Genomic DNA, 27,870 nt, shown 5'->3' with positions numbered 1-27,870 from the left:
CATTTATTTCAGTCTTTTCAACACACTACTAATTTTCCTTTAAAACTCATTAGAAATGCTTTTATTTATTCAAATCCGAACCTTAGGCGCAGTAGGTAGTACAAATGAGCTTTTGTTATATAACATAAAATCGTTATCATAAAAGAGACTACAAACATTTAGCATTTTTGTAACAAAAAATATCTAATCTTAGAATTATTACGTAAAAAAATATACTAACTAATTTTGTTCTGGCGTATTGAGACCATACTTTTCTTTCATTTTAACAATCTCATCCAACTTTTTCTCAGCGTCCAATTTCTTGAATGCTTTACTAGGTTGATAGTACAAAACAACCAGGTATCTGTTGCAAACATTGAATCCTGATAAATGGTCACAAGCATTTTTAGCATCGAATATATCTTCATAAACTACAAAGGCAGTTCCTTTAGTTTCTGGCGTGTTTCCTCTGAAAATTGAACACAACTAAATGACATCTGACAATAATAATATTGTGAGTTCAAAACCTCAACAGCACGAGAGGTATTAAGTAAATTAAGAATTTCTTACACTCGAATTTGCCGGATCGCTCCATACTTTCCAAAAATATCGTACATCTCTTCTCCTGTAATCTTATACGGCAGATTACGAATGTATAAAACCCGATTTACTTCTGGAGGAAGCCGGACCTGCACAGCAAGCCAATAAATTACGTATTGCATATTACTTTCATGTCACAAACCTCATTTATCTTTGCAAGTTGTGCTGTATAGTGAATGCAAAAAAACTTGACAGCTTACATTAGCACGTCTCTGCATTCCCATTGCCATTTTGACAGATAGGTAACTCGCTTACTAGAGTTTCTGTTCTCAATATAACTTTAACAATTGCTTTTAACAAGTTGTTAATATAATTTAAGCAACGATCAATTACTTCGTTGGGGTCGGGTTTTAATAAATAAATTAAAATCCGGTCGGCTAAATATTAAAAAGTTTATATGCCAGATTCTTTGTACTTAATCTGAAAAATGAACAAACGCACGAAATGTATAAGAAATTATCAATTATATAATCCAGAGTTTTATTACAATTAACTCACCGCAATAGAGTGCAGAATTTCAAAAACAATCAACAATAATTTATTTTTCGTTTCTTGATTTGTTGCTGGCGGATTTTAGAAGTCAACTCGGTCGGCTACACATTTTTTGTTTATGAGCTCCACCTGATGACGAAAAGTGGTGTCCAAATCGGCCCTCGAACCTTTGAAGCTCACCGGGTCACTCTCTCCACACCACGCATATTGTCATTCGTCCGTCATTCTACCTTCTGTTGTATCTCGTCTCGTTTCCGAGAAATTTTAAAATATTTAAAGTTTCCGAGTACGTTTAAAAATGAGCAAGTTTTACGCCCAGGGGTCCGGAAGTGAGAGTTCGGGCTCGTCCTCCGAAGATGATGATAATGAGGCACCAGTCCCCTCAAAACCAATCCCCGCAGGCAAGCAAACCGTATACGTAAGTTCTTTCTATTTTAATTTCGTAAACATTAAAAGTCAAGACTACATTCAAGTTACAATAGCAGCACCGATGCAGTATGGCTTTTTACTATTGAATTGTCATAAAGAATACGGTGCTAAACTAACCACTATTTCATTTTGGTTCCCTTTTGCAAGGAATTTGTTTTCTTGTGATAATCAAAGTGAAAACATTCGATCTAGTATTTTGTTTACGCAATGAGTAATGTTGCATATTTTGTTTTCTTCAGATAAGCGATGACGATGAAGAAGACTCTGGCAAGAGAGTCGTACGCTCCGCGAAGGAAAAGCGTTATGAAGAAATGCTTGGCCATGTCAAGAAAATAAAAAATTTCAAGAAGAACAATGACATGTCAAACATTTTGGACTGTAAGATTATTCATTAGTTCTATCTGCTATGTGCAATATTGGGGGTTAAGATGACCCATATTAAATATTATATTATTAATTTATACGTGACTAATTAACAGGTTTTGAAGACTTAATAAAAGCGCATCAAAAAGCGTTACCCGTCATCGTGAAAGAGGAAAATGGATCAACTCCATTATTCTATCTCAAAACTTTGGGACAGATGGAGAATTATGTCAACCAACAGTGGGAGAACAAAAAGAACATGTCTAAAATCAACTCCAAGTGTTTAGCTACTCTTAGACAAAAGCTAAGAAAGTATAACAAAGATTTTGAAGAAGAGCTATTAAAATATCGGGACAACCCTGAGCTCTTGGATGATGACGATGATGATTTGGAGGAGAAGCAAGAAGCCCGAGATGAGAGCGGCAGTGAAAGCGAAGGTGAAAAGAAGGAGAAAAAACTGAAAAAACCATCCACAAAGAAACCCAAGGTATGCTTCACCACAAGATATTCTAGCTATTCTATGCACCTTTCTGCTTATTTCATAGATGGATGAGTTAGAAATTGTATTCTAAAAATATAAAGATGTCATTTGATGCATTATTCTAGGATGATAATGAGTCTGATGATTCTATTGATTGGGGATCGGATAGTGATGAGTCATCCAGTTCTTCAGATGAAGATTACGCCGATATTCGATCAAAATTTTTAAAAAAGACGACGGACAAAGATGATGCGAAAGAAAAGAAGAAAGCCGATCGAGATAAGCGAATGCAACGCAAGAAACTTGCAAAAGATGACGATCTTGACGACGGGGAAGGATGGTCTGTTGTCACTGGTGGTGCACAAGTCGAGCGACCTAAAATGTTCCCCAAGGACTCTGAAATTAACACTCCTGCTGTTATAAAAAAATTAGCAGAAATTACAGCAATTCGAGGGAAGAAGGTAAGTAAATACATGTCATAATAATAATAGAGCATGGAATATTTATATGTATAAAATAATAAAAGCATTCAATTATTATAAACTCCATTTTGCGATATCTGTTAAATAATTATCTGATCCTTTTGCTTCTGATTTTTAGGGAACAGATCGTAGAGAGCAAATTGACTTATTGAATGAATTGGAAACCATTGCTTCTGCCCATGCACTTGGACCTGCCGTACAAGTGAAAATTGGATTTGCCATTGTAGCTGCTCTTTTCGACTACAGTTTGAAGGTTCATGAGCTTCAAAAGGTTCAATATTGGATTAAACTCATTGATAAGATCAATGAACTTTTGAATCTTGCTATTGCACACAAGGATATGAAGGTGTGTATTGATCATTATACATTGACTGCTATTTGGGTTGAGTCTCATGGAAGAACATTCTTCTAGCAACATCTGATCATGTATTCCATTTGATATATTTAAGATTGATGAAAACGTACCAGAAGATAGCGAGGAGATGGAAAAATCCCCTTATCGAGTCAGATCCTGTCTGATGACTGTTTTCGAGAGAATGGATGAAGAATTTTTGAAGGTCCTCAAGGAACTTGATTCTCACTCTTTCGAATACGTCGAACGAGTCCAAGATGAACGACGAATTTGTGAAATGCTTGAGCGCCTCTTGACCTACATTATAAGCAATCATCTGGCTGAGGACAAAGGAATCATGTGCCGAGCATATTATAAGAAAATTGAACACATGTATTACAAGTTTGATGTCCGTGTATTAAAAAAGAAACGGGTGAGTGCTTTATATATATTTTTTTTAATACTAGATTTAATGCACTCGACTACGTGATAAATGCTCCTATTCCGATATGAATGGATGCATGAATAATTGTGCTAAAACAATTGGACAATCTGATCCCGGAATCTCGTTCGAATATCCATACTTTATTCCGCTGCTTAAATTGCCTACACTAACTAAATGATACAAAATAGTTAAATTAGTCAGAAATTTTGCTGAAAATGTTCATTCATTGACAAATTATTTGTACAGGGAGAATATAATGGTGAAACCAGTGTGGATGAAATGCAGAGATTAGCTGGATACATATATGCCTTCGACACAACAGATCGGCTTCGAACTCGATCCATCTTGTGTCACATCTATCATCATGCTCTGCACGATAATTGGTTTGAAGCTAGGGATTTGATTCTCATGTCTCATTTGCAAGAAGTAATACAACATTCTGATCCCACAACTCAAGTAAGTTTAACTATTTTGTCATTTTGTATAGTAATGCATACATGTATCATCGTATTGTATCTATCTCATTATGATTGAAATTTAGATTATGTACAACCGAGCAATGGTCCAATTAGGCATTTGCGCATTTCGACATGAAAGTGTGTTGGACTCACATAATTGTTTGGCTGATTTGATGATGAGTGGTAGGGTGAAAGAATTGCTAGCCCAAGGACTAATGCCACAACATCGGCATGACCGCTCGCCAGAGCAAGAGAAAATTGAGAGGAGTCGACAGGTAAATACGAATTTATTGTATATTACACATTCTCCAATAAAAATTCCTGGTGTGCATGGCATGATAGACAGACGACTCGCACGAGAAAAATAAAACTAGAGTTGCATATTTTATTTGGCTAATTTCAGGTTCCTTTCCACATGCAACTTAGCTTGGATGTCATTGAATGTGTTTACCTAGTGTCAGCAATGTTGATTGAAGTCCCATACATTGCTGAACACGAGTTTGATGCCAAAAGACGTCCCATCTCTAAAACGTTTTACCACCAACTGCGGACCTTGGAAAAACAAAGTTTGACTGGACCTGCTGAATCCATGCGAGAACATGTTGTTGCAAGCGCTAGACACATGAAAAAGGGAGACTGGAGGAAATGTTACAACGCACTCGTAAATGAGAAAATGGACCGCAAAGTTTGGCATTACTTTGCCATTTATGAATACACAAAGGACGAGAAACAGTAAATTTTACTTTTACTCCTATCGAATGAAAGACACCCATTCAACACGATGTAGTGATTGATTATTTATTTTCTGTTTCAGATTCGGTGTGAAAGAAATGCTTCGACGAAAGATTCGAGAGGAAAGTCTTCGGACATATCTGTTTACATATTCTAATGTATACGATTCGGTATCCATCCCACGTTTAGCCGAAATGTATGAAATGGAGGTACGCCATCTTAATTGTAATATGCGTCATTTACTATATGAAAATGATGCAAGGAAATTAGGAATGTATGCATAGTTTAGTTTATTAAAAGAGGTAAAAAGTAGACCTCCCAAACAGTTTGATCTAACTAAAAGAATGTGTTTTAATTTATGTGATGACCTATTCAACCTGTGCCAATTAACGATGATTTGCCTCGTTTTCCTTTGGCCAGTTTCAACAAGTTCATTCAGGTGAGGTTCATGTGATGAATGATGATTATTGAAAATTAAAAGAAGCTATCATTACATTAGGCTATCTTTATTCTGTTCATTACTAACACGACATTTTGAAGATAAGTTTCTCTTTTTCAGTTGTTGCAAAAATGATCATCAACCAAGAACTTGCGGTATGTAGCCTTAAAAAATCCTTTGTACATAATTTACTAATTTTTACATGCCATTCATTCTTTAATCAAAATGCTGAGGGTGAGGGTCGCGCTAAGGTTTAATTTTTATTATCATTTATTTTATAGGCATCCATGGACGAACCAACCAAGACAGTTGTGCTCCATCGTACTGAGCCCACTCGGCTCCAGTGTATGCTTCTCCAACTTTCTGACAAAGTACGAATCATTTTATTTTCTTACTTTATTGAATTGGGTATGATGTTGGTAGCAATGTTTTTTAAATGTGTATTTGTACGTTTTTGTTAGGTCAACATCTTGAGAGAAACAAGTGACCGTACTTTCGAAACCAAGCTTCAAGGAGGACCTGGAACTATGGGGCCAGGGAGTAAAGGCCGTCAATTTAACCGAATGGATTGGAAAAATAGACGACCAAATCAACCCCGTGGTGATCATCATAACCGCGGAGATAGAGATCATAATCGAGGAGGAGATCGCGACCACAATCGAGGTGACCGTAATCGGGGAGATCGTGAACATAATAATCGTGACCGTGAAAATCAACGTGAAGTAGTTGCACATTAGAAAATACGATTCATCTTTTGCAGTGTTGCTAACTAGGCAAAACTGCACATTAATTATTTTTTACGACTCTGTGTCATCAATATTTGCATTGCAGGTCTAAATATTTTCTATCTTTACGTTTGTAAATGGAAAGTTCTAATTTACTATTACCACCAATGGTGCGTGCAAGTTGGAAAAATAAAATAAATAGATTAAACTTATTTGCACTCATCAAGCTACTAACTTGAACTGACTTTGTTACATGTTAATTAAATGTCATGGGCAATAATAATAATATCGTCTGGTGGCCTTGATTTGCAATTATGTGGCTCATTGTGCAACCTCCATCGTACTAGTGTACGTTCCACCATGTTATAAACTTGTGTCGTCTCATGACAAACGACGCCAAACTGTCGCCAAGTTTTGGAATCTAGACCAAACAAAATCCACAATTTAATCATGGTTTTTAGTTTCACTTTCTCAGAATTTTTACTTTTCAACGATGTTAATTTTCCTTTCATGATAATGTTATCATGCAGTCTTCTCTCCGACATACGTTAATGCATATCACCCTAATGTTAATGTGTCAGATAATTAATTGCCTGTATGCTAGGATTTCAAGATTTGTGATGAGGCGAATTGCTCAGCATCCGACTCGTGTTCACATTTAGCTCAAGCTCACTAAATGAGTTTGGTCTCTTTTGGCCTCCTTTCGAACGGGAGAATGACGGAAACGTAACAGTAGTCGAATGCAAATAAGTTATTGGGCTCAAATAATCCAGTTTGTTGGATAATACATAAGCGACGCAAATAAATGAATCCATCCCTTCTTTCTCACTTCATTATCAATTTACCCCACTGCAATCCTTAAAAGAATTAGAATTAGAGTCACTTTATTTTATTACTTAATCAAGCGAAGTACATATTTCAACCCAAATAGTTGGTTACACATTTTTATGTACTTATGTATCCTTAGGATTAGTACGCTGTCTCGTTTCATGCCAAGACGAGAAATAAGTATTAACAAATTCGGGGCAGTCTCATTTTAACAATTTCTCAATACGCTAAAACTTTCTGGAATATGCTGTCAAATTGTGTGGTATTAATGTGCATACGTAACTTATGAAAAATAAATGATGAAAACATCATACTTGAATTTTTTCTACTTACCGATACGTAGTGCAGTTTGAAACCTCTTAATTTTTTCGAGTCATTTAAACATTCTAGAATCAACTCAATTCATCACTTCAGCGTGTCAGAAATGTGTATTCTCGACTCAATTCGTTTTCGGCACCTAATTCTCTTAACAGCTAAATGTTAAGAGAGCTGAGTTGTTAAAGTAATGTGGGATAAGATCTGGAGCAAATAGGGTGGACGACCAAAGAAGTTCAACCATATCAAAAGTGGGATTATTGCCTTCACTTACACACATTTGTATTTTATGGCAAATACTGGCAAATAGAAATGCGTCCCAGATCCTGACAAGATGGTCAAAGCTGGTAAACTTAAATTCATATTCATAATGTACTGCTTTCATTTGTACCCTTTTATTTTCTTTTAGCCCGGATTAGTGTCCATGCCCAAGTTTGTGTATGTAAATAAATTTTGACTGACTGACTAATGCAAATGCGTCATTCACAAACTCACTATTAGAGCATTTCACCATTTTAATGTGTGAGTTTTTTATGAGAAAAAATAACTATGGGATATGTGGATAAGCCTCCGCTCGGTCAGACCGTCAGATTGGGAGAGCTCTAAAAAACTGAAAAATCTTTTTAGCCATTCCACATCTTTTATTCCATCAAGGGTAGAAAAAATATAAGCCAAACATAAAGAATCATGACGAAATTAATGTCTCCCCTTATGGAAGAAAGATGTAATGTCCGGCTGTTCATTGTATCATGTTTTGTTGGACTGTTACTGTAACCTGAATTATAAGGTTATCACAATTATTACAATTTTATCACAGAGTTAAATTGATTTAGATTCTGTAATGGCACTGGAGTAGCATTTAAAGAATAGAATGGCATACATTACTACTATTAAATATGCTTGTAGATAAAATTCATACTACGATGTTGTTACTTAATGGTAGAAATGTGACAAGCCAAATGCTATTCGCTACGTAAATACTTCTGCAACCAAATTCCAATTTAATGCTTTTGTCCAAGTTAATGTCTGTCGTTTCGTTGTTTAATAAAGCATTGCATGTTATTTCATGGTAATGAATATGTATACGTAATGATTCGGCCAGTCACAAAGAAACGGTTCAAGTTTCAAGGATGGTTTCCTCATCTCGATCAGTTTACACAAGAGGATTCCTTTCCTCGAATGTCAGAAGTACGTAAGTAATGTGTATATACTGAAAAATGGATGCATTAACACGTTTCCATTCAATGCCGGCTTTGTTCCTCAAATTTCTTACTTTTCCAAAAGATCTTCCTATGAAAACATGTCGGTTCCATAGTCTAAATAAAACGAATGTTTCATCGAAAATTTGACGGAGATTTCACAAATGAGGAACTTCTTATGGATTGGCGTCACCATTCAAGCCATGCAGCCCTTAAAATTCATACTTCCATGCGATCATATTCATAGTCGCACAGAAGACCCTTTTCATCCTTCCTGGTCCATCATCGTGAGTGAGTGAAACCGAGTTGTTTCTTAATCCACGTAAATACTGCATGTAGTCGGAATACATAAATTCTACGAGGAATACATATGCATACTTGGTTTTTGAATGTCTTATACGTGTGTAATAACATCGAAAGGATTGCAATGATAATCTGTCTACCTTCTTAATGCTTAACTGTGCACTTATACGAAAGGCATATTAGGTTTGTTGTATGTAAGAAAAGTGGTATTCATAAGACGAGTGTAATGTACGTGTTGTTGTTTGGCCATAAGCTGGCAGTCCCATAATGAATCCCACAGACTGATATGATGCCAGAGGACAAGAAAAAGGGAGTCAACAGCTTGGGATCTGAAAAAAATATCTTGAAACTTTATACCCAGCAAGTTCTGCTCCCCTTTACAGCATTGCAGCAAGCTTACTGATGGTACCACGTACCTCTGAATGATACCATTTCATTTCTTTATTCAGAGGTTGTTCAAGTTCTAACCGAATGCACAACACGGACCACTAAAAGACTGTGTTGTACGTATTAGATTATTGTGCTTTCTGGTCGTATAAATAAGTGTATGATGGCACTTGTTACAGAGCTAGAGAGCTACTGCAGATTCGACGACTGAGTCATTTCACTTTTTCGACATTCATTTAATTGACATGGAAGAAGCATGTTCAAACATTGATTACTGAATATCTTGGTGACTATATTGCGTTTATGCGGAAACATGCTAGCTTGCGTGCGGAGAATTGCATTCAACACTTTTAGATCTGCTAAATTCGTTGTAAATCCGCTATTACGTCACTCGTCGGATTAATCAACTTCACAAATAACTGCAAACTGTTTCATTGTTGAATGTGCCTCTGTACACAGTGTGCTGATTTTGCAAACTTAGTTGTTATTTTCCTGCTAATAAGTATCTCACATGTGTATTTTAAACCCAATTAAGGTTCTCATGTTTGATAATTGACTCAAACTATTCAAGAAGTGACATAGTAAAAGCGATGGCAAAAATGTAGAACTTTACCAAAACGTGAACATTATTCCATATTCGTAATTTTAAAGATGGTTGAAGCAACGAAAAGTTAAAAGCAACGAAATGTGACATTTCTTTATACAAATACCACGCATCTATGCTACATTAATGTATCGATCCATTCCAAAAAAGTGCCTGTTATTAAAGTGACCTTCAACGAAATAATTGCATCGATTTTTATTTTGAGTATCTACTACTTTTTACTGGTGCTCTGTTCAACATGCCAAGGATTTGTACAACTGCAGGCCAGTTTATTTTATGTGACATGCCGACTTTGGGAGAAATTTGTTTATTTTCACCGGTCGTAAGATAATTCTTCACGTAGCAAAAATGGATAGCAAAACAATTTGTGTCTTCAATCCTTATCATCATCGCCGTAAGCCCAACAACAAGTGGTTGACAGTGGTCTTTCTAAGCGTTCTCCTTGCTCCTGGGGTGGTCGAGTGTGGGGGAGGAAAGAGCGGCGTGAGTAGTGGAGTGGAGGCTCAAAGTCTCACAGCCATTGAGAACGAGACGGTGGTGAAAGTTCGGGACAAGGGTCAAGGGTCGTCCTCCAATGCTGCTGGTGGTGGATTTGGTGGGGTTTTTGGCAATGTCAACTCTCGGACGGGGAAAGCTGGGGGTGGAGGAGGAAACAGCATCACGAGCAACGAGCTGAACCACCCGTATGCCTTTAACGCCGTAGACGACGAAGATGCCAGTTACGACGAGGAGGACGACTCCTCCTACACGTATGACTCATTCGAGGACGTGAAAAACACGGAAGATTCAGAGTTCATCAAGGAGCACGATAAGCCGGACGAGCATGACCACGATCAACAACAACAGGAGAAACCAATGATTGGGAAATGTTGTCGACTTGGGGAAGGATTGACGCTGAGAGGAGGCTGTGACAAGATCCATGAGCACAATTTGTTCAATAATGACCAGTGAGTCCGTTGTTTCAAACTTTCTCCATAGCTTTAACAAGTATAAAATGCTTTCTACTACAAAAGAGGGGACGCCAGAGTACCAGATAGATTGTTTGAGATTAATAAGTAATTAGTTCTTTTCATAACTTCTACAGTTGAGAAATTCCATTTTAATCATTCAATCCATATCAGGGTGTTGTTATCTTGCCCAAATAATGCTGACAAAAAGAAACGCATCGAGAATTTTATTTATAGGATCACTTTACTCACTCTTGATAAGATAGCACACACAGAATAGTGAACACATATGTGCGTTCAAACATCCGATTCTGCAATCTTATTTAGGAGTTGGTGAGTTATGCGTACACGAACAGGGCGCATAAACTTTTTGTTGTCCGTGGTTTCTCCTAAGGAGAAACCACGGACAAAAAGTTTATGCGCCCTGGTACACGAACTTTAAGTACAAATCAAGTTGATGACTTTTAAAAGGATGGGAGTGCATGAAGTGTATGAGAGCTACGCAAATAAATAAAATAAAGTCTGTAGGTATGTATTAGGTCTCACATCTTAATGTTATGTACCAATGTACCATCTTAAAATGTATGGTGCACAAAGTGGTCGATAGCATGATTAAGTATACATATGTACATATCTGGTTAATAAAAAATATACGAGGAAGCATACATACATTAAAACATTGTCAGTGAAAATAGAAATAAAACAGGAACCCAATAAACCCTTACAAACGAATATAAAAAAGTAGCGTCAGAATGATCGAAATGTCCTTTAAAATGACACTATCTTTGACAATTCTGTATTTTTGACCTTTGACCTCGTCCTCAATATCATGAGGTCAAAAATATTAATGTCTTTGAAGTCGCAGTCAAATTTCCTTCAAACTGACAACCCATATGACAATTATGGATTTTTTGACCTTTGACCTCGTCCTCAAGGTCATGAGGTCAAAAATATTAATGTCTGTGAAATCGCAGTCAAATTTCCTTTAAAATGACACCCCATATGACAATTATGCATTTTTTGACCTTTGACCTCGTCCTGAAGGTCATGAGGTCAAAAATTTTAACGCTATTGAATTCGTGGTGAAATTTCCTTTAAAATGACACCCCATATGAAAATTAATGTTAAATTTAATTTTGGACCACACCCCCTGGCGCTGTGGGGTGTGGTCCGATTGACCCAATTTTCGAACTCGATCGAGAACTAAAAATTAGAAGCACAATGGCGAAAACGGGGTTTGATTATGTTGACTCGTTCTGGAGATATCCTGCTTACAGACGGACGGACGGACAGACAGACGGACGGACAAAACGATCACAATAAGTAGCTGACGCTACTTAATAATGTGTGCCAAATTATTATGAGTGACGGACGGCTGAGAGTTTTTCTCGCTTGTTGATACAATTTGTCATTTTTCGACTGCTTAGATTTTGGCACTGGTATTCCATCGAATCTTTACTATGTACATATGTGTACATATCCTATGTAGAGTTAACTCGATGACTAAACCGAAAAGATAAGATTCGTGGTTTACCCACGTGCATATCTCTTGTCACTTTTGTGTCTTCTGCTCCTTCCTTGACACCTCCTACTCGTCATCTGCAAAAACTTATGATCGTGAACGGATGAATTTAATAATGTTCCATAACTTTCAGGTTCTGGTTCCCTGAAAAAGTTTATGATGTTGCTGCAGAAAAAATGGTGATCAACAACATCTCCGATTGGGATGTTCACATGTCGAACAAGATCCAATGTCGTGCAGGAGAGCGTGCGGAAATAATTTATGACATGAGAAGATTTACGGTCCTAAAGGATGGGTCCCTATACGTCTACGCGCACCAGAAAATCGTTCGCCCATTGGATTACTGCATAGATCAAGAATTGGGTAAAAAAAGTTATTAAATTTTACTGCATAATGGAAATTTACACACGTATTTATGTAAGTATGCATTTGTTCATATATCTCCGTACGTACTCTTAATTTGTAGGAAAAGGTCAAGGTCGAGTAGTCAAGGCATGTTTCACCAAGGAAGAACTATGTGATGATAAGCAGTGTTTGAGAAAGTGTTGTCCCAAGGTATAAAGCGAGTATTTTTATATCAATTTTTATGTGAAATATTTAGAAGAAATGCGTAGAAAAAGTGAACTATGTGTTCAAAATAAAAAAACTTTGTGCATACCCGAAGGGATCCATCTCTGAAATTATTGAAGGACCGACAAGATTTCGATGCGAGCGTTCGTCCTTGGTTGAGAAGTACCATTTCAATGACTCCAGTGAGTAGGAACATTCCTTAATTATTGGTTAATTACATGAGTATATTTAAAAAATGGAATAGTGAGCCTTCAATATCTTGTCGTTTTGCAGACATTGTGGCTTCGAATCCCACTTGTTCCGATGGGATTCGCCTTGAGCCCATTGAGACCTACAACATTTCCGATAACGGAACCTTGCAAACACCATCATTTAGCGCTCCACTCCTCAGTTATTGTTTGGACTACTTTATCGACAAGGCAAAAGGGAATACAGATGAAAGGTCTCTCGTCCCAATCCTCAAAGCCATGATTTGTTTTGACACAAAGTACGACGAGTTGGACTCGAAAGGACTAATCGTACTTCCCCATGGTGTCGCAGTGGTCTTTGGAATTACAATGATTATTTCTGCAATTTGTCTGGCAGTTGCAGCAGTAGTAAGGCTTTATACAAGAATTGAACATTTTACATGCTGTTTACGAGATAAATTACTTTCACTGGTAAAATTTTCAGATTTCATGGCGATTACCTGAACTCCGTTCTCTTCACGGAAAGTGCCAACTAAGTCATTTGGTTACAATGTTCTTTTTATACTTGTGTCTTGGGATCGTACAAGTGGGGACGCAACATATTCCCCAAGGACTCTGTACGTTTTTCGGGGTTTTCATCCACATTTGTGCTCTAAGCTCTTTCCTTTGGTTGAATCTGTTGTGTGTCAATATTTACCTAACGTTCCGTTCCCTACGCCCACCTTTGGCTGCTGGTCGTCGAGATGAAAATAGACGTTTATTGTTCTTGTGCATGTAAGTCACATTTTGAGGACAAGTAAATAAAATAGAATAATGTGGGGCGAGACGTTGTGAGAAAATCACGTTTTAAATTCTAGATATGCATGGGGCATTCCAGCAGCTTTCTGCCTCTTTCTCTACACTTTGGACTCATCACCTAGTCGTTTGGATCCCATGCCTTTGCCTGAATATGGACATCTGAAGTGCTTAATTTCAAATAGGTAATTTTCACATACAGCAAAGTAGACATATTTAGATAGGATATTTTTATAATATTTTATGTATATACATACTTTAAATGAATGTTTCAGAGGGGCAGAGTTTGCATATCTCTTTGGACCAGTCGGAGTCCTACTCCTTTGCAATGGTCTGTTGTTCTGTCTCACAGCACAAGAACTTTTGTGCGGTGTATGGAGACTTGATAACTCAGATTCCATCAACTTCAGGTAAAATAATTGCATATGTACTTAGCCTGTAAATCAAACTTATATTGTAACTGGTTGAAGAACACGTACTTGAGCACGTTACGTACTTATCATCCAATGCTTATGGTTTGAATTTTGAAATAAAATATTCACGTGATAATTTTCCTTTTTAGACGAAAAAGTATGGGAATTGTTGTGGCAAAGTTGGGGATCGTTATGGGGCTGGGCTGGATCCTAGATGTGTAAGTACCCGATTATGTATAGTGCATAAGATAGTTCTCGTTTTAACAAGTAAGTTAATCGCTTTAATCGAGATAATTCTTTATTCTTAGCATTTCTTGGGCCATTGGAACAAATTCGCCGTACATGTTTTATGCTGCCGATCTCTTTAACTCATTTCAGGTAAAATATGAGTCAAATAAATTCCAAATTCAATCATTCATGTATAAATGATTACATGGTTTAAAATACCGCTGATATTACATGTGAATATAAATGTGATCATACTTTCACAGGGCGTGCTAATCTCAGTCATTCTATTGTGGCGAAAACGTGTTCTCGAAGTCCTGCATCTCAGAAAGCCCTCAATAACAAAAGATGAAACTCTAACAGCACGTCCATTCTTGTCACCCAAAAACGGAAGTGTTAATGCCATGTCAAACGGAGATCATGACACGTCGTTGGTGATAGGTCATGACCAGGACCAATAATACTTTGGCAGGATAAATGTCTCAGAGGAACAAATATGGACAAACGTGCTGGTGTTTTTTTTAGCTAATTGTGTTGTATTCATTGCCAGAATAGTATTTTATTGCTGATTATTTTAAAACTGTTATTATGCATGCAACGCATGATAATTATACCGCTTCATCACCGACTGACAAATTTTAATCATGTTAATGATCTGCTTGCTGCACTCTCATGAATAATATCCTCCTTGGCTTTTGTTGCCATTTTTAGTTCGATCTGAAGAAATGATTTGCGCTTTTTATTTTTGCACAATATGTAATCAGTATTTTATTATTTATTATTATTAACGGTAGCTAATATACATATGCCTATGAAGCGTCTGCAGATTGTGTAACTCTGGTTCTGTTGTCTGTGCTAAATATGTAAAAGATGAAAACACCTTGAAACAAGTGAAACATAAATAAGTAAACTCCGTCCATAAATTAACGGAGATTATACATATATGAATAAGATATAGTTTATGATACGATTGAATATAATACATATAAGAATAATAATTGTTAAAATGTTACGAATTGTTGATATTATTGCTAAAGTACCTTTTTTCGACTGTTATAGAGTAAACTCATGATCAATAAGATTAAATTTTATAAAGTAACAAGGATAATTATAAAATCATTTTTTAGCCATGGAACATAAAATAAGTAATGCTCATCTCTTGAAATATGAAACAGTCACAAAAGGATAATAATTTGTGGAGAGATATTGATCCGGTAGACATAGCATCACCACAGATGAATATATGCATTTACATAAAGATAGCAAGAAACACGAATTAAATTAATTCGAAATAATCGATGATGATATTATTGCAAAGGACCGACATGTCTGAAACTGGAAATAATTCCGTTCGGTTCCACCTTGGTCCCTGTGGCTGCAAAGACCCCATTTCCTCCTCCAAAGCTGCCACCGATTCGACCGGTGGTGACCTTATCTTCCATTCCAGAACCACTTTCAACCGTGGTCACCTTCCCATCTCCATCCATATGGATAGAAGTGGACTGAAACAATGGTGGGTTTCCGTTTCCAGAGCCAAAAGTAGAAGAAAATGCGCCACCGGAGAAAAGCCCATTCTTTCTTGCATTATTTCCAAACCGAGCAAATTCTGAAATACTGGGGGGTTGCTGTCCCTCTTCTTCCGGTTTCAGATTTTGGTCTGGTCTATTTTGCCTAAATTGTTGCTGGAATTGCTGGAACATGTTGATAGGTTGTTGGAGCAGTTTTAATGGGTCAAATCCAGAACTAGAGAACGGTCGATAGGGGTTAAAATTATTTAGGAGCTCATTGTTTCGAAGTCCATCAATATTATTAGCATAGGATGATGGACGTCGGTATGGCAAGTCTCGATATTGGTTTGCATATCGCCCAGTGTTGGGGTTATCGTCAAACAGAAATGCACTGTTGCTCTTCTGCTGATCGTCATTAATACGTTGATTGGTAGAATCCATTCTGCGTCTATACGTGTTAGTTGCAGGCAGAAGCATGAAAGGTTTTATTAGAAAAGTTATGACAGTTATTAAATAAAACTAAAACACTTGGCGCATTATGACAAAAGAGAATAATATCCGCACTTTCTACTTGGCTATAAAATTGATGAAATTGAACGATATCATTAGAAAGCTATTTGAACTTATTGAATATAAATAGTTAGTCCATTAAATAAGTAAAGGTATTAGTTGAAAAGCATCACGGCACAGGGACAAACATGGCTATAGATATGTAAGTATATAGGTTCCGGGACAGTTAGGAAAGGTGGCGTCTCAGCTTGTTTGACGCACTGATAGTGTTCTCAGCAGTGGGGGAGACGCTTGGGACCTTAGAAGGAGATTTCGTGGGAGGTGGCCCCAATGTGATGCGATACACAGTCTGGTTTTTGTGAGAGGCAGAAGAAGCGGAGGGGGTGTTCCCAACAGCGTCTCGGGTGCTGCTCGACGACGGCGAGGAGCCAAAAATGGAGCCAAGCATGTCCAACAAGCCCAAAAACATATCCGTCAGAAAACCTCGGACAGAGTCGAAGCGTTCACTTAGCGTAACTCCGGTCAAAAATGTCTCTGATGTTTCCACATCATTTATTTCCGGATTTACATCGGAAAAAGATTCCAAGGATTTAATGAGTGCTGGAGCCGTTGTTGTGGTGGATGAACGAATTCCAACTTTGAATCTGATTTTAAGAAAAAGCGTTACAAGGGATAAGCTACAGATACAACATATTAAAAGAGATGCTTCTTGTCAAACATATTGCCAGAGAGAAATGCATAGAATAGCAAAGAAGATAAACGATAAATAATGGTAGCATGAAAACTAGAAAACTTAGCAATATTTGTATATTTGAGCTGCAAGAATAATTTGTAACCAGACTTGTCATTTAAAGTGAGAAAGTCTCAAAATGCAATTGTCATACTATTTCAAGTAGTTTTGCCATAAATCATAAATATGCGTGTTTCTTGTAGTGGTCTAAATAGTCTAATCTTACGCATTTTGAAATTCTGGTGGATTTCGTCCTTACCTTCCGTTTCCATTTGTAACGGCATCAAACAATTGTCGAGTGGACAGTGCCAAATTTCCAAGCTGGAATCCACAAGTCAATCCTGAGCACCCTGCTCCAACTCTTTCTCCATCTGAAAGTATTAATTGAATTGGACCAGTTCAAATAATTGCTCTATTTATTTCAAATGGGGAGGGGTGACAACGTATCCAATGCGATACATAATAAATTCATTACCAAAATTGCACTCGAAATATATAAACTCATGCTGGCGTGACATTAGCTCCCAGGAAGGATGCGTCTAATTTGACATGTTATTTTCTGCTTTCATGCATTGCTTGCACTGAACTGCCTGAGATATTTGACTCAATTTATTAGATTGGTGCATGCAGTAATAACCATAACTCACTCACTTATTTACTTTGTGCAACTAGTTTCTATTAAAACGACTAGGTTTCACATTCAGCACAACATGCATTAATTGTTGAACGTATGTGGCATATACTGTCGTATAGTAAAAGTCGTAATGAAATCCGCCAACCTGGTGCCAATCAATAATATCGCATTAAACTTGGATTGCAACTAGAAAGCAAAAAAGTAAACATATGTCAAGTTGGTTGTAAAAGTAGTAGTAAGAAAGAAGTGCAATGTGGCACAAACTTCTCCCATTGTTCCTTCTTCGTGAGATGAGGATAAAGATAATGACATTTATTGCCATTTCCAAATGTCAAAGTCACGGTCTCACATTCAGAGTTACACAAAAGACACAAGACCCAATTACGAGACAAACAATTACTTTAAATTATTTTATTATATTTATGTGAAGAGCTTTTGCGCAGTAAATGCTTGCATTCAGGTGGTTTCGTGTAATACAAATAATTATTAGCTCAAAAACCATACTCTTGAATTACGACAAGTTTGTCTTCCGCGTGGCAAATAATTTTCGTTTTGTTCACATAAAAGTGCCAGAGAAATAATAATTTAGCTCGTGTCAATTTCAAGTGTCACAAAATTGACATGAATTTTACATGAAAGTTGAAAGCGTACCCTCCTCATACATATATTCACCACTTCATATTTATGTATGTATGTATGCACCTATAGGCATTCACAACTATGTTTGTATGTAACACCCACAGCAAGATGCTGTTCTAATAATGCAGTTTTTTTTACTATGATGATGATAAGCATTTCCATCCATACGTCCGTTAAACAGCATCACAAAATTACTTATTGTTGGTGTTTTACTATCACATATGTGCATCTCTTTTTAGTGTAAACTACTAAAAGCCGGAAAAGCAGGTTTTAATTTAGATTTGGTGTCGCAGATCGTGTTTAGTGCTGTCATTTTTTAACATTGAATTTTTTTGTAGTGCATGCGATTATTTCCAAATAAGTAAAACTAACCCCTTTGTCCAAGATTTAGACCAGCAAATGCTCCGAATGGAAGATACGGGTTGTTTCTGGGGTCGGATTGAAAGTTTCCAATACCGGCAGATCTTCCAAGTCCTGAAACAAATAAATAACTACAGTCTTGACATCCGCTTCTCGACGTAATTACATATATGCAAATGCGCGTAGTTAATTAGTGCATCTCATTATAAATCATCAAGAAAACGGATCAAGCTATCTGCTCTTGCATGTATTATATCTGCAAGGTATCTGCTACAATAATTGGGCAACGGCTTTACTCCTTCGTTGTTTTAATTACAAACCATAACATTGAACTACAGTTAAATTACTTAATATTGTTTTTGCTAAACTTCAAACCAACAATGGGGCGAAACGAATGACGAAATGAAACCAGAGACGCGTGTCCCTACCACAATATCTACTTGAGCAAGGCCTCGTTATCTACATGTATGAATATCTATGCTTATTTACTTGCAGTCCGAACAACTGCATTCATGATGATGAAATTAAACCCCTGAGATTAATTAACAGCAGGATTTGGTGATGCGCCAATTCACATCGCATCGTTCACATGAAATGAACTACAAATGAAACCGTTGATCTACTATTACCTCCGCGTTGCAGTTCAGATGCACATTTTGAAACAATAATAATAATTACTGTTTTTCTGGCGTCGAGATGCATCAGCCTTTTTTGTCTGATAATGGTTCGTGCGTGTGCCACCTTAATCAACAATCAACTATAAATTCACGTCATTCTGCGAAGAATAAGGTTCCCCTGTAAGCAAGTAGTTTGGTATGGCATTATTCTTGTAGGATGCATTTAACAAGGCTTGAAAGTGACATACAGAAGAATCAGATCGAGTTTAAAACGGTAAAATTTTATGGTCTTTTTCTTCCCGAGATCATCATCTTGTAAATAAGTGAGGTATGTTTTGTATGGCAAGAGAGATACTCCACCACTTGAGAAAAGGTTAATAAGACGGTTAACTATCTCGGTTAGAAGACGATATTGTTTGCCATCCATCCATCCATCCATCAATTTAGAAATATTCTTCTTGCCACGACCTTAAATTTTACCACAACCACGCTACATGGCTATGCGCCGGTGTGTACATACGTATGTACCTTATGAATGCACAACCTGAGATTAGACTGAGATTTGTAATATGAACTATAATATTATTAGAATGAGTTTTTCTTGTCTGGGATGTGGTAAATAATTTCTCCGAGTGCAAGATTAAGGGTTGCAACGCTGCGACTACTACTCTGCGCTCAATTCTTCAATTGATAATTGATGATGAGTTGAGTAGAATAATGCATTAAAAGCAGCAACCGAGATGACCATTTTCAAAAGTGGGTGGTGGCACATGTCAGAGCATAACCCTTTTCAATTTAAAAAATTAAACGAAGCAACCAGCAAAACCCACATCCCTCCAAAGTCGACTACGGACTACTGCTGAATATGGTGCCATGTTATCATCAGATTTGCAATGACTCTGTATAACCTCTAAACTGGGAGAAGGGCATTAAATAAGCAACACAGCTATAAAATGAAAAAAGATTCAATTTTATGCCGAGTCGCCCTTCATATTATTTCTCCTCGGCTCAGTGGTGGATTTTGGTTGGTTGGTTGGTTATTATACGAAGAAGAAGACGACGACAACGAAGAAGACGAAGAAGACGAAGAAGAAGAGAGAAATCAAGTTTTCGAATCCAACTCCTTCCGTCCCAGTATAAAAGCCGGTGAAATAAACATGAAATCTCATTCCCATTTTTATCTGGCTCAGGTCAACTGAGCCTCCGTATTTTGTGTCTTTTTAAAAAAGTAGATATTTCTAATCTCCATCCGCATTGCGGTTCGGGGATTTCTTTTATAATTTTGTAGTACTCAACTAAGTCAAATATCTACACTTTACTAAAAATGAAGCAAATATCTGCTATCCTGGTTCTTGTAGCAGTCGCTGCAGTCTCTGCTTTCCCCACCGAATCGAAAAATCCTCAGCCTCATCAAGGTCGAAATGACCTGGAGAGCCAAGAGCCCGTTAAGATTGTTCCAGTGGTTGTGTTGACGGAAAATGGTAAGCACTTCAGGACTGTTTAATTCGTTGGACTCTCTCTCCTTTCAATGAACTATGTGCCATTAACAATGATGTATTTATTCATGTAGAACCAGTTCAAGTGATCCGACAACGACGACAATATGGTCGTCCTCCACCTGGACGTCGACCACCTCGTCCATCCCACAGCTCTCAGTCTGGCCCACCACCCCAAGCTCAGAGCGCCCAAGGGGGTGACTACTATGGAGGCGGTGGAGGAGGTTCCCCAGGAAGTTATTTTGGTGGAGGAGGTGGTAGCCCATCTTCATCGGGTGGTGGCAGCGGAGGTGAATATTTTGGCGGATCCCAAGGCGCTCCACAGGAATCGAGCTATCAAATTACTGCCGGAGGACCTCCCGGTCAATATGATCAGGGAGGAAGCAGCTTTGGTGCGGGTGGAGGAGGAGGTGGGTTTGGAGGACCAGAGTCATACCCCGGAAGTAGTGGCAGCGGGAGCAGCGGATACTATCAGCAGTCAAGCCCTGGAGGTGGTGGGGGTCAGTATGGCGGAGGCAGTGGGGGCAGCTCCTACGGGGGTGGACCAGGCGGATTTTTCGCCGGGGGAGGAGGCAGTCAGTCCTCATCCCCATCTCACAGTGGATCTCCTTACGCGCGTCAACGCTAATATTTTAGAACCAAGTTCCTAACTTTATTACACCCATCTAATTTTATACTCCACTGTTGACTGTCATTGATGACTGATGTGCTCCACACAAATTTGTTTCCGTTGCTTTCATTCAACAAGTAAAATCGGAGCTGTTTCGTAATTCTTGATTCTCAAAATAATAAATCCATTTACGTGTTTTGTTAGTTTGTTATTCTATCTATACGTTGGGACTCTTGAAGCATGATTATTGGCACAACCATAAACTAAAACCATTACAATTGTGATTATGAATTTTACTCTATTTTAGCATGCAAACTAAAAAATCTATTCATGCAAGTACCTCCAATTCCTGCTGCTGCGCCTGCTCCGAAATTATTTGCAGGGAAATCGTTTGCAGGGGTTTCATCACCGGAGGCCCTGCGTTTCCCTTTATGGAGAGAATTTATAAAAATTTATTACAAAAACTTTCCAAATAGAGGGTCGAGTACGTAAATTATGCGTCTGTGGGCTTACTGTGAAAAGGAGATGCGAAACACACCGCAACAAATCCAATGACACAAACCAATAATCCTGATTTCTGCATCGTTTACTTTGGGGTGGTACTTATTTAGTTAATTCACTTGAGAAAATACAAATAATGCAGGAGGAAGAAACTGTACCAACTGCAGGATAAATGGTTAAGCTTAAAATGAATCAGTGACTTAAATGGATACTAGTTTTGTATTTGCAGTCGCGACCAAAGTTCGCTGTTTAAGATTATGTGATAAAAACGAGCAAAAAGTTGGATGTGTTTGGAATTGTTGAGAGTACCTGGAGATGTTGCAAACTTGTAAAAGAAGGATTCGCATGACTCGTCACATATGTAACATTCTTCCCCATGCTTATAAAATACCCCATTTTTGCACCCCATTTTGCATTTTTAGGGAAATCCAGAGGGCAAACAATGACAGTAAACATACATAATTCTTAAAAACATATACTACATGTGCATATATATGTATGTATATGCATTCTTTATTTCATTACCATGCATTTTATTTGTTATATGCAATGGGTTGATGTATTGTCTCATAGTACATGTACAACGCCTACGCCCATTACGTATGGAGTAATTTCATACGATTTGGTCAGCTAACTCGCATGTTTGTATGTATCATATACTGAGATAAACTGCAGATTCATCAATTCAAGTTGCACATCTCATCAAACCGTGTTTGCAAAATATAATAATAATGATTTTGATAGCATCCTAATTACATTAATTTATTTTTCAGAAATTGAACGTCCAAAAAAATGAGACGATACCGGCAAGGCCAAATAATCTAACCTGGTAGTAATCTGGTGACCACAGCGCTAATATCTGACCTTCATTTTGTGGCAGTCTACAATGTAATATAGTCGTTGAAAGCTGCTCAATTTTGTCACTCTGTTTCGGATTGACTGTGAAACCTTAAATATGTGCATATGAATTAAATTGAGTTTCCATTGGCATGTAAATTCTGCGTTACATCTCTATGCTGTTATCAACAGCCCTCATTTTTATATATTAATTGAGGATGATGTAACCGGCTAAAACTCAGCCAACCTTTAATTAATTATTTTAACGCGCATGTATTCAGGATTCATTCGCTTGCATGTGCACATATCATATTGTTAACTTGTTACACTTTGAGAAGTTTGCAATCTCATGTCAGATGAAAGCTATAGGATCACATATACATACTTTATGTACATTATAAATGCCATATATATAATGCATGTTAAATTTAATCTCTAATAAACCATTTAAATACACAGATATAAGTAATAAAAGAAAAAAAGGTTACGTGAACTTGAAAATTTTAACTTCAGTGAAACTTTAAATTTTGACCTTTAGCCACGCCTCAAGGAAAAGTCATTCACAATGTCCTGAAAGATTCTAGGGCTATACGTTACCTCATATACAAATGTTGAAGAATTAAAAAATCTGCCCGAGTCAGTCATTTTTCTTACTCAATTTCGAAGACCAACGACGGTTACCCCTTTTGAGACCCCATGACCAATATATCACAAATATTGCTTCGTTGTCGTGCATCAGTTTTCCGCATGACGCATGACAATTCCATAAGCCACGGTTAAAAATAAATTGTCTGACATTTAGATAAAACCTGCGAACAAAAATTCACATATTATAATATAGCTCCCAATATTTAACAAAAAATTTAACGTTACGTTCTCAGACTTTCATGCGTACATACACATGTATTTATGTATGTATAACTGAACATCTTACATGTTTGCTGAACCACATCTTTTTCACGTGCAATTCTTACCTAAGAAAACACTTTTTATAATGTCTTTTGATTGTGTGATTATAAATTCGATGAAATACAGCCCAGTACACATTTGTGTACAGCGATGATACAAATGGTGTTCAGTGGACACCACTGAACACAAAGCTAAGCACACTATTGCAAAAAGTCTTTATACTTTTAGATTGACTCATGTGCCAAAGTCCATTTTTGTGTGTGTAATAGTCCAGCAGCACCAGAGGAACAAAAAGTCTTCACAATTCTGATCCTAAGCCTTTGTTCGAAAAATAAATAACACCAAGTATTGAATTAATCTCTAATTTCAATCTGCATCATGCTTAGAAAAACTTCATCGCTGGATTTCTCAGAATCCTGTCTGAACTTGGGTTCTAATCCTAAGGTTCTAGTCCTAAGTGGTATGAGTTTTAAACACTATAAACTCGTGAAAATCAGAGTTCAGTCAATATTTCATTGGTTATGGCTTTCACTTTCGGACAAGTGATATTTGTTGGAATTTGCTACTCGAGTCAACATCAGAATACACAACACAGAGCAAGTGTAGAGTCAGTTTTATCTATGTACTTATGAACAGACTCATGGCGTCATTGCGAGTGGCCAGAATAGAATGTTGACTTTCAGGAAGTCACGATTCGTTAATTCCGAATAGGGAGTCCTCTCATCAGGTTCATCATAATAATCACAAGTTGGTGTTACCAATTCATGCGAATTCATGATCATCATTTGCACAATCCCTCAAAACGGCCCGCTGCTCGTCCATTTCCATTCCGTTGGTTTGTTTTTGATCTTGTGTGATAATTCCAATTTCAGAGGAACCATTATAAATGATGACTCTTGATAGAGCAAACCCATTTCTGCTGACCACGGCAGTCTTACTGTAAATAAAGCAATTTGTACCTAGTGGACTTATGCTAGCTGTAAGTAGCTCTTAACGGCAAAACTACTGGAGATGATCAAGATCTGATAAGCGCATTGGATTCCCCGTGCGATTTTACGTAAATACCACATGTCCGTTTTTAATTACTTGCAAAGCACATCAGCTGGGAACATCTTGAAAGGACGCGGCCGGCGATAATTTTTGACAAAAAAATGCGAAGAAAAATAGTGAATATGAAAAGTGTGATAGGAATCGAACGTGGACTTTAATTTAGTCTAACGCACTATAAAAACGTTCATGGGGACAGTATATACTAAAAACAGTCGAAGAACGATTTTTTGAAAACCTCCAAGGACCACACCCATTGTGAAGGCGCTGAAGGCTATAATCCGAAAAAATTCTCGAAATTCCAACGGCAAATAGCCTTACAGCTGACATTGTAGATGCACATTATCCAACGAGTGCTCAAACTGATCCTTGGACTTAAGGCTTTGAAACGTAGCACTTACCGCATGCTGATTATCCCTCAAAAGAAAACAGGGTTAAAGAAATGCAAGGCTCTCTTTAAGCGGTACGCTAAAAAAGGAGTAAAGAAAATTCTCGTTCCAGATGAGCAGATTTTCACTGTGAAGGATTTTTTAAACAAACAAAATGACTTCGTCTACGCAAAATAGGTCAAAGATATCCCTCAATATAGAAAGAAGGTCAAACGTTCCCATTATCCATGTTTTGTAATGATTTTTGCAGATGAGAGCTGATTAGGTGTAATTTCTCCTCATTTTGTCGAAACCGGGGGGAACGTGAAAGAATAAAAATCTTTGAAATACGTTTTTGACTCCGAGGTACATCCCATAAATGAATCCAAGCCAATGCAGTCGACTGGACCTCGCTACAGGACTCAGTACCAGTGAATATTGCAAAAAATGAGCGAAGGGTGGCTGAAAACCAAATTCCGAACATTATCTCCGCTTGGGAATTGTCATGCTTCTTGTAGGATTTGAATCTCTGGACTGTGAAAAACGGTCAAAATTAGGGACAAAGGTGTGTTCTAAGGGCCGAATTACTAATGAGCACTTTGGTGAGTTTGAGCGTGAGTGTACCCTTACCTCGGTACTTTTTATATTAATAATGCATACTTAAAGTTGAGCTCAAGTGAGCCCTTAACTTTTCGGTAAAATGGACCCTCTCACTCACGTCCATATTACTAATGGCAACTTTGACGCATTTACTCATATTGAGCGCAGATAAATACTTAAAAATTTAAGGGAGCTCTGGGGTTCACTTAGCACGATATAAAACTCCATTTTGGTTAGAAATTCACATTTTTTTCAAAACAGCAGCACTATTTCGTAATGTCTAACCGTCTTGATCGTTTCGAGCGTCGAATACAGCGTCGACATCGGCTTCAAAACATTTTCCGACCTCGTCTCCGCGACCGTGCGAATCCATTTGAGGTGTACGATGAAGAAGCATTCAAGAGACGGTTTCACTTGGCAAAACGGACTGTATTGTTTGTTTTTGAGCTTGTAAAAACCGATCTTTCTGCTCCAGTCCGTCGTGGTGCCAGCATTCCTCCTTTACACCAGGTCCTTATCGCCTTGAATTTTTACGCTACTGGATCTTTTCAAATCCCTGTCGGAGACAATTTGACGGTTTGCCAGGCCACAGTGTCGAACGTGATTAGGAGGGTGTCTCGAGCGATTGCAAAAATGTCTCGGCGATTTATCCGTTTTCCAACTCATGCAGAAGCCCCACTAGTTCGAGAACAATTTTTCCAGACGGGCGGATTTCCTGGTAAATTAAAAAGAAATTAGTTATTATAAACTTCGTATTATACAAATTATTATGTATGTTATGTATTAGGCGTAGTTGGCGCGATTGACTGCACATTAATTAAAATTAACTCACCTGGAGGGAATGACGCAGAGTTGTACCGCTGCAGGAAGCAGTATTTTGCCCTCAACGTACAAGCAATTTGCGACGCCAATTTATGTTTTACAAACATTGTTGCTCGCTGGTTTGGATCGGCCCATGATGCTCGGATATTCGACAACTCTTTGGTCAAAGAACGAATCATCACTGGTCAATCGCCTGGAATGCTGCTTGGAGACGCTGGTTATGGTTTGGACCACTACCTAATGGTCCCGCTAAGGAACCCGGTCACGCCTGCTCAACGTCGGTACAACAAAGCACAAATAAAACCTACAGTGCAGACTCTATATAGCCCGAGTCAGGGACAGAGTCCCTGACTCGTTAAGTCAGGCTCCGCTTCTAAATTTTCAGTTAGGAACTAATTTTCTAAATCCAGAAGTGGTTATTGGCCTCCATGGCAAATTTCGGATGAAAATAACAAGTTTTAACGGTATAGGTCAGCCTCCAGGGTCACTCTGGTTGCAATTTACTCACTTTTAACTTCATATTATTTAATACGAAGCCTTTAACTATCACCGTGCCGGAGTTCATCTTTTAAAACAATTTCTAAAAATCGGTATGGGTCATCCCATAGGGTCGCTCCAGATATGAATTTTACCAATTTCATGTCATATTCTTCTATTAAGACCCATTAGCAACCTCTCTACCAAATTTCGGCTTGTTATGACGATTTTGAAAAATCCGTATGGGTCACCCCCTAGGGTCCCTCAAGATCAAAATTTTTCCAACTTGAAGTCATTTGTATCTATTAGGAGCCATTAGCAACCTCTGTACCCAATTTCAGCCTTCTACGACAATTTTGAAATTTTGGTGCATAATTTCCACCCACCTAGATGATCCCCACTGGTCAACCACTTGACCGATTTCGCCCATCTACGAACTCGTTTCCTAACTTTGTCCAATAAGCATATGGTAAAAATTTCAAGTCAATCGGTTCAGCCGTTTTGGCTCTATCGTGCCGGACAGACGGACGGACGGACGGACGGACATGACGGTTCCATAAGCCCTGACTCGGGCTAAAAACCAGAAATACAGTAGAAAGGGCCTTAGGTGTGTGGAAACGTCGTTTCCCATGCCTGAATCACTTACGGTAAAAGCTGCAAACATCAATGACTGTCATTGTAGCAGTTGCGGTATTGCATAATATTTGAAGATTTAAAATAAAATATATATTTAATTATGCATGCATTAATTCTTAATAATATAATCTACATCAAACTATTATAAAGGAAACGCTTAGATTTATTTGAAGCTGACAGGACAGATCCAACAGAAATGATAGAACAAGAACCCAGTACAAACTCTACAATACGAGGACGTGCCAAGCAGAGCGAAATTATACAAACACATTTTACGAATTAGAAGTATAAAATAATCATTAGCAATTTAGCAAAAA

General features: G+C 37.7%; 6 protein-coding genes across 8 annotated transcripts; 4 read left to right on the top strand and 2 right to left on the bottom strand.

The window, feature by feature from the left end:
- Positions 1 to 32: 32 nt before the first annotated feature.
- On the bottom strand, positions 33 to 1,211 carry LOC110845526 (splicing factor 3B subunit 6). Its single transcript, XM_022091963.2, has 4 exons — positions 1,078 to 1,211; positions 780 to 999; positions 550 to 668; positions 33 to 448 (listed from the first exon to the last, which is right to left on the bottom strand). The coding sequence occupies exons 2-4, from the start codon at positions 807 to 809 to the stop codon at positions 220 to 222; spliced, it is 378 nt and encodes a 125-aa protein (XP_021947655.1). The 5' UTR covers positions 810 to 999; positions 1,078 to 1,211; the 3' UTR covers positions 33 to 219.
- Positions 1,212 to 1,245: 34 nt separating this feature from the next.
- Positions 1,246 to 6,183, top strand: LOC110845525 (eukaryotic translation initiation factor 3 subunit C). Its single transcript, XM_022091962.2, has 14 exons — positions 1,246 to 1,489; positions 1,740 to 1,878; positions 1,980 to 2,350; positions 2,470 to 2,805; positions 2,945 to 3,172; positions 3,276 to 3,590; positions 3,849 to 4,058; positions 4,144 to 4,335; positions 4,464 to 4,792; positions 4,875 to 5,001; positions 5,213 to 5,231; positions 5,352 to 5,386; positions 5,513 to 5,602; positions 5,693 to 6,183. The coding sequence occupies exons 1-14, from the start codon at positions 1,370 to 1,372 to the stop codon at positions 5,966 to 5,968; spliced, it is 2,787 nt and encodes a 928-aa protein (XP_021947654.1). The 5' UTR covers positions 1,246 to 1,369; the 3' UTR covers positions 5,969 to 6,183.
- A 2,873-nt stretch (positions 6,184 to 9,056) lies between these two features.
- LOC110845521 (probable G-protein coupled receptor Mth-like 1) lies at positions 9,057 to 15,348 on the top strand. Its single transcript, XM_022091956.2, has 11 exons — positions 9,057 to 10,539; positions 12,195 to 12,424; positions 12,528 to 12,616; positions 12,726 to 12,813; positions 12,905 to 13,227; positions 13,304 to 13,593; positions 13,677 to 13,799; positions 13,890 to 14,024; positions 14,177 to 14,245; positions 14,336 to 14,405; positions 14,519 to 15,348. Exons 1-11 carry the CDS (start codon positions 9,941 to 9,943, stop codon positions 14,711 to 14,713), a joined length of 2,211 nt encoding a protein of 736 aa, XP_021947648.1. The 5' UTR covers positions 9,057 to 9,940; the 3' UTR covers positions 14,714 to 15,348.
- LOC110845523 lies at positions 15,010 to 24,115 on the bottom strand. 3 transcript variants are annotated; one of them, XM_022091959.2, is made up of 6 exons: positions 23,669 to 24,115; positions 21,870 to 23,503; positions 21,697 to 21,783; positions 18,646 to 18,747; positions 17,260 to 17,371; positions 16,218 to 16,914 (listed from the first exon to the last, which is right to left on the bottom strand). In XM_022091959.2, the coding sequence occupies exons 2-6, from the start codon at positions 21,937 to 21,939 to the stop codon at positions 16,497 to 16,499; spliced, it is 789 nt and encodes a 262-aa protein (XP_021947651.1). In that variant the 5' UTR covers positions 21,940 to 23,503; positions 23,669 to 24,115; the 3' UTR covers positions 16,218 to 16,496. The 3 variants fall into 3 exon arrangements, with proteins under 3 accessions (XP_021947649.1, XP_021947650.1, XP_021947651.1); XM_022091957.2 differs by lacking the exons at positions 16,218 to 16,914; positions 23,669 to 24,115 and adding an exon at positions 15,010 to 16,208 and having other exon boundaries at positions 21,870 to 22,346; XM_022091958.2 differs by lacking the exons at positions 16,218 to 16,914; positions 23,669 to 24,115 and adding an exon at positions 15,010 to 15,995 and having other exon boundaries at positions 21,870 to 22,238.
- Positions 20,405 to 21,578, top strand: LOC110845524 (keratin, type I cytoskeletal 9). Its single transcript, XM_022091960.2, has 2 exons — positions 20,405 to 20,731; positions 20,821 to 21,578. The coding sequence occupies exons 1-2, from the start codon at positions 20,575 to 20,577 to the stop codon at positions 21,372 to 21,374; spliced, it is 711 nt and encodes a 236-aa protein (XP_021947652.1). The 5' UTR covers positions 20,405 to 20,574; the 3' UTR covers positions 21,375 to 21,578.
- A 1,779-nt stretch (positions 24,116 to 25,894) lies between the features above and the next one.
- LOC110847036 (putative nuclease HARBI1) lies at positions 25,895 to 27,836 on the top strand. Its single transcript, XM_035849678.1, has 3 exons — positions 25,895 to 26,336; positions 26,406 to 26,721; positions 27,704 to 27,836. The coding sequence occupies exons 1-3, from the start codon at positions 25,895 to 25,897 to the stop codon at positions 27,834 to 27,836; spliced, it is 891 nt and encodes a 296-aa protein (XP_035705571.1).
- Positions 27,837 to 27,870: the final 34 nt, after the last annotated feature.

This window comes from Folsomia candida, unplaced genomic scaffold (genome assembly GCF_002217175.1).
Source record: "Folsomia candida strain VU population unplaced genomic scaffold, ASM221717v1 Fcan01_Sc003, whole genome shotgun sequence".
NCBI classification, from domain to species: domain Eukaryota; kingdom Metazoa; phylum Arthropoda; class Collembola; order Entomobryomorpha; family Isotomidae; genus Folsomia; species Folsomia candida.
The sequence above is the reverse complement of the archived record's forward strand: the minus strand, read 5'-3'. Positions and strand labels throughout refer to the sequence as shown.

What these genes read in the sequence shown, in the direction of transcription:
- LOC110845526 (XM_022091963.2), bottom strand. Translation starts at nt 809, where the DNA reads ATGGCAATGGGAATGCAGAGACGTGCTAAT. An exon ending in GAATGCAGAGACGTGCTAAT is followed by an intron (nt 669 to 779) that starts GTAAGCTGTCAA and finishes CTTGCTGTGCAG; the next exon opens with GTCCGGCTTCCTCCAGAAGT. An exon ending in GCGATCCGGCAAATTCGAGT is followed by an intron (nt 449 to 549) that starts GTAAGAAATTCT and finishes TTCAATTTTCAG; the next exon opens with AGGAAACACGCCAGAAACTA.
- LOC110845525 (XM_022091962.2), top strand. Translation starts at nt 1,370, where the DNA reads ATGAGCAAGTTTTACGCCCAGGGGTCCGGAAGTGAGAGTTCGGGCTCG. An exon ending in CAGGCAAGCAAACCGTATAC is followed by an intron (nt 1,490 to 1,739) that starts GTAAGTTCTTTC and finishes TGTTTTCTTCAG; the next exon opens with ATAAGCGATGACGATGAAGA. An exon ending in TTCTCCAACTTTCTGACAAA is followed by an intron (nt 5,603 to 5,692) that starts GTACGAATCATT and finishes CGTTTTTGTTAG; the next exon opens with GTCAACATCTTGAGAGAAAC.
- LOC110845521 (XM_022091956.2), top strand. Translation starts at nt 9,941, where the DNA reads ATGGATAGCAAAACAATTTGTGTCTTCAATCCTTATCATCATCGCCGT. An exon ending in CGTTTATTGTTCTTGTGCAT is followed by an intron (nt 13,594 to 13,676) that starts GTAAGTCACATT and finishes TTTAAATTCTAG; the next exon opens with ATATGCATGGGGCATTCCAG. An exon ending in CTGGGCTGGATCCTAGATGT is followed by an intron (nt 14,246 to 14,335) that starts GTAAGTACCCGA and finishes CTTTATTCTTAG; the next exon opens with CATTTCTTGGGCCATTGGAA.
- LOC110845524 (XM_022091960.2), top strand. Translation starts at nt 20,575, where the DNA reads ATGAAGCAAATATCTGCTATCCTGGTTCTTGTAGCAGTCGCTGCAGTC. An exon ending in GGTTGTGTTGACGGAAAATG is followed by an intron (nt 20,732 to 20,820) that starts GTAAGCACTTCA and finishes TTATTCATGTAG; the next exon opens with AACCAGTTCAAGTGATCCGA.
- LOC110845523 (XM_022091957.2), bottom strand. Translation starts at nt 21,939, where the DNA reads ATGCAGAAATCAGGATTATTGGTTTGTGTCATTGGATTTGTTGCGGTG. An exon ending in TCTAAATCTTGGACAAAGGG is followed by an intron (nt 17,372 to 18,645) that starts GTTAGTTTTACT and finishes TAATACTTTCAG; the next exon opens with ATGGAGAAAGAGTTGGAGCA. An exon ending in GTTACAAATGGAAACGGAAG is followed by an intron (nt 16,209 to 17,259) that starts GTAAGGACGAAA and finishes TAACACGTATAG; the next exon opens with ACGCAGAATGGATTCTACCA.
- LOC110847036 (XM_035849678.1), top strand. Translation starts at nt 25,895, where the DNA reads ATGTCTAACCGTCTTGATCGTTTCGAGCGTCGAATACAGCGTCGACAT. An exon ending in CCAGACGGGCGGATTTCCTG is followed by an intron (nt 26,337 to 26,405) that starts GTAAATTAAAAA and finishes GTTATGTATTAG; the next exon opens with GCGTAGTTGGCGCGATTGAC. An exon ending in GTCACGCCTGCTCAACGTCG is followed by an intron (nt 26,722 to 27,703) that starts GTACAACAAAGC and finishes ACTATTATAAAG; the next exon opens with GAAACGCTTAGATTTATTTG.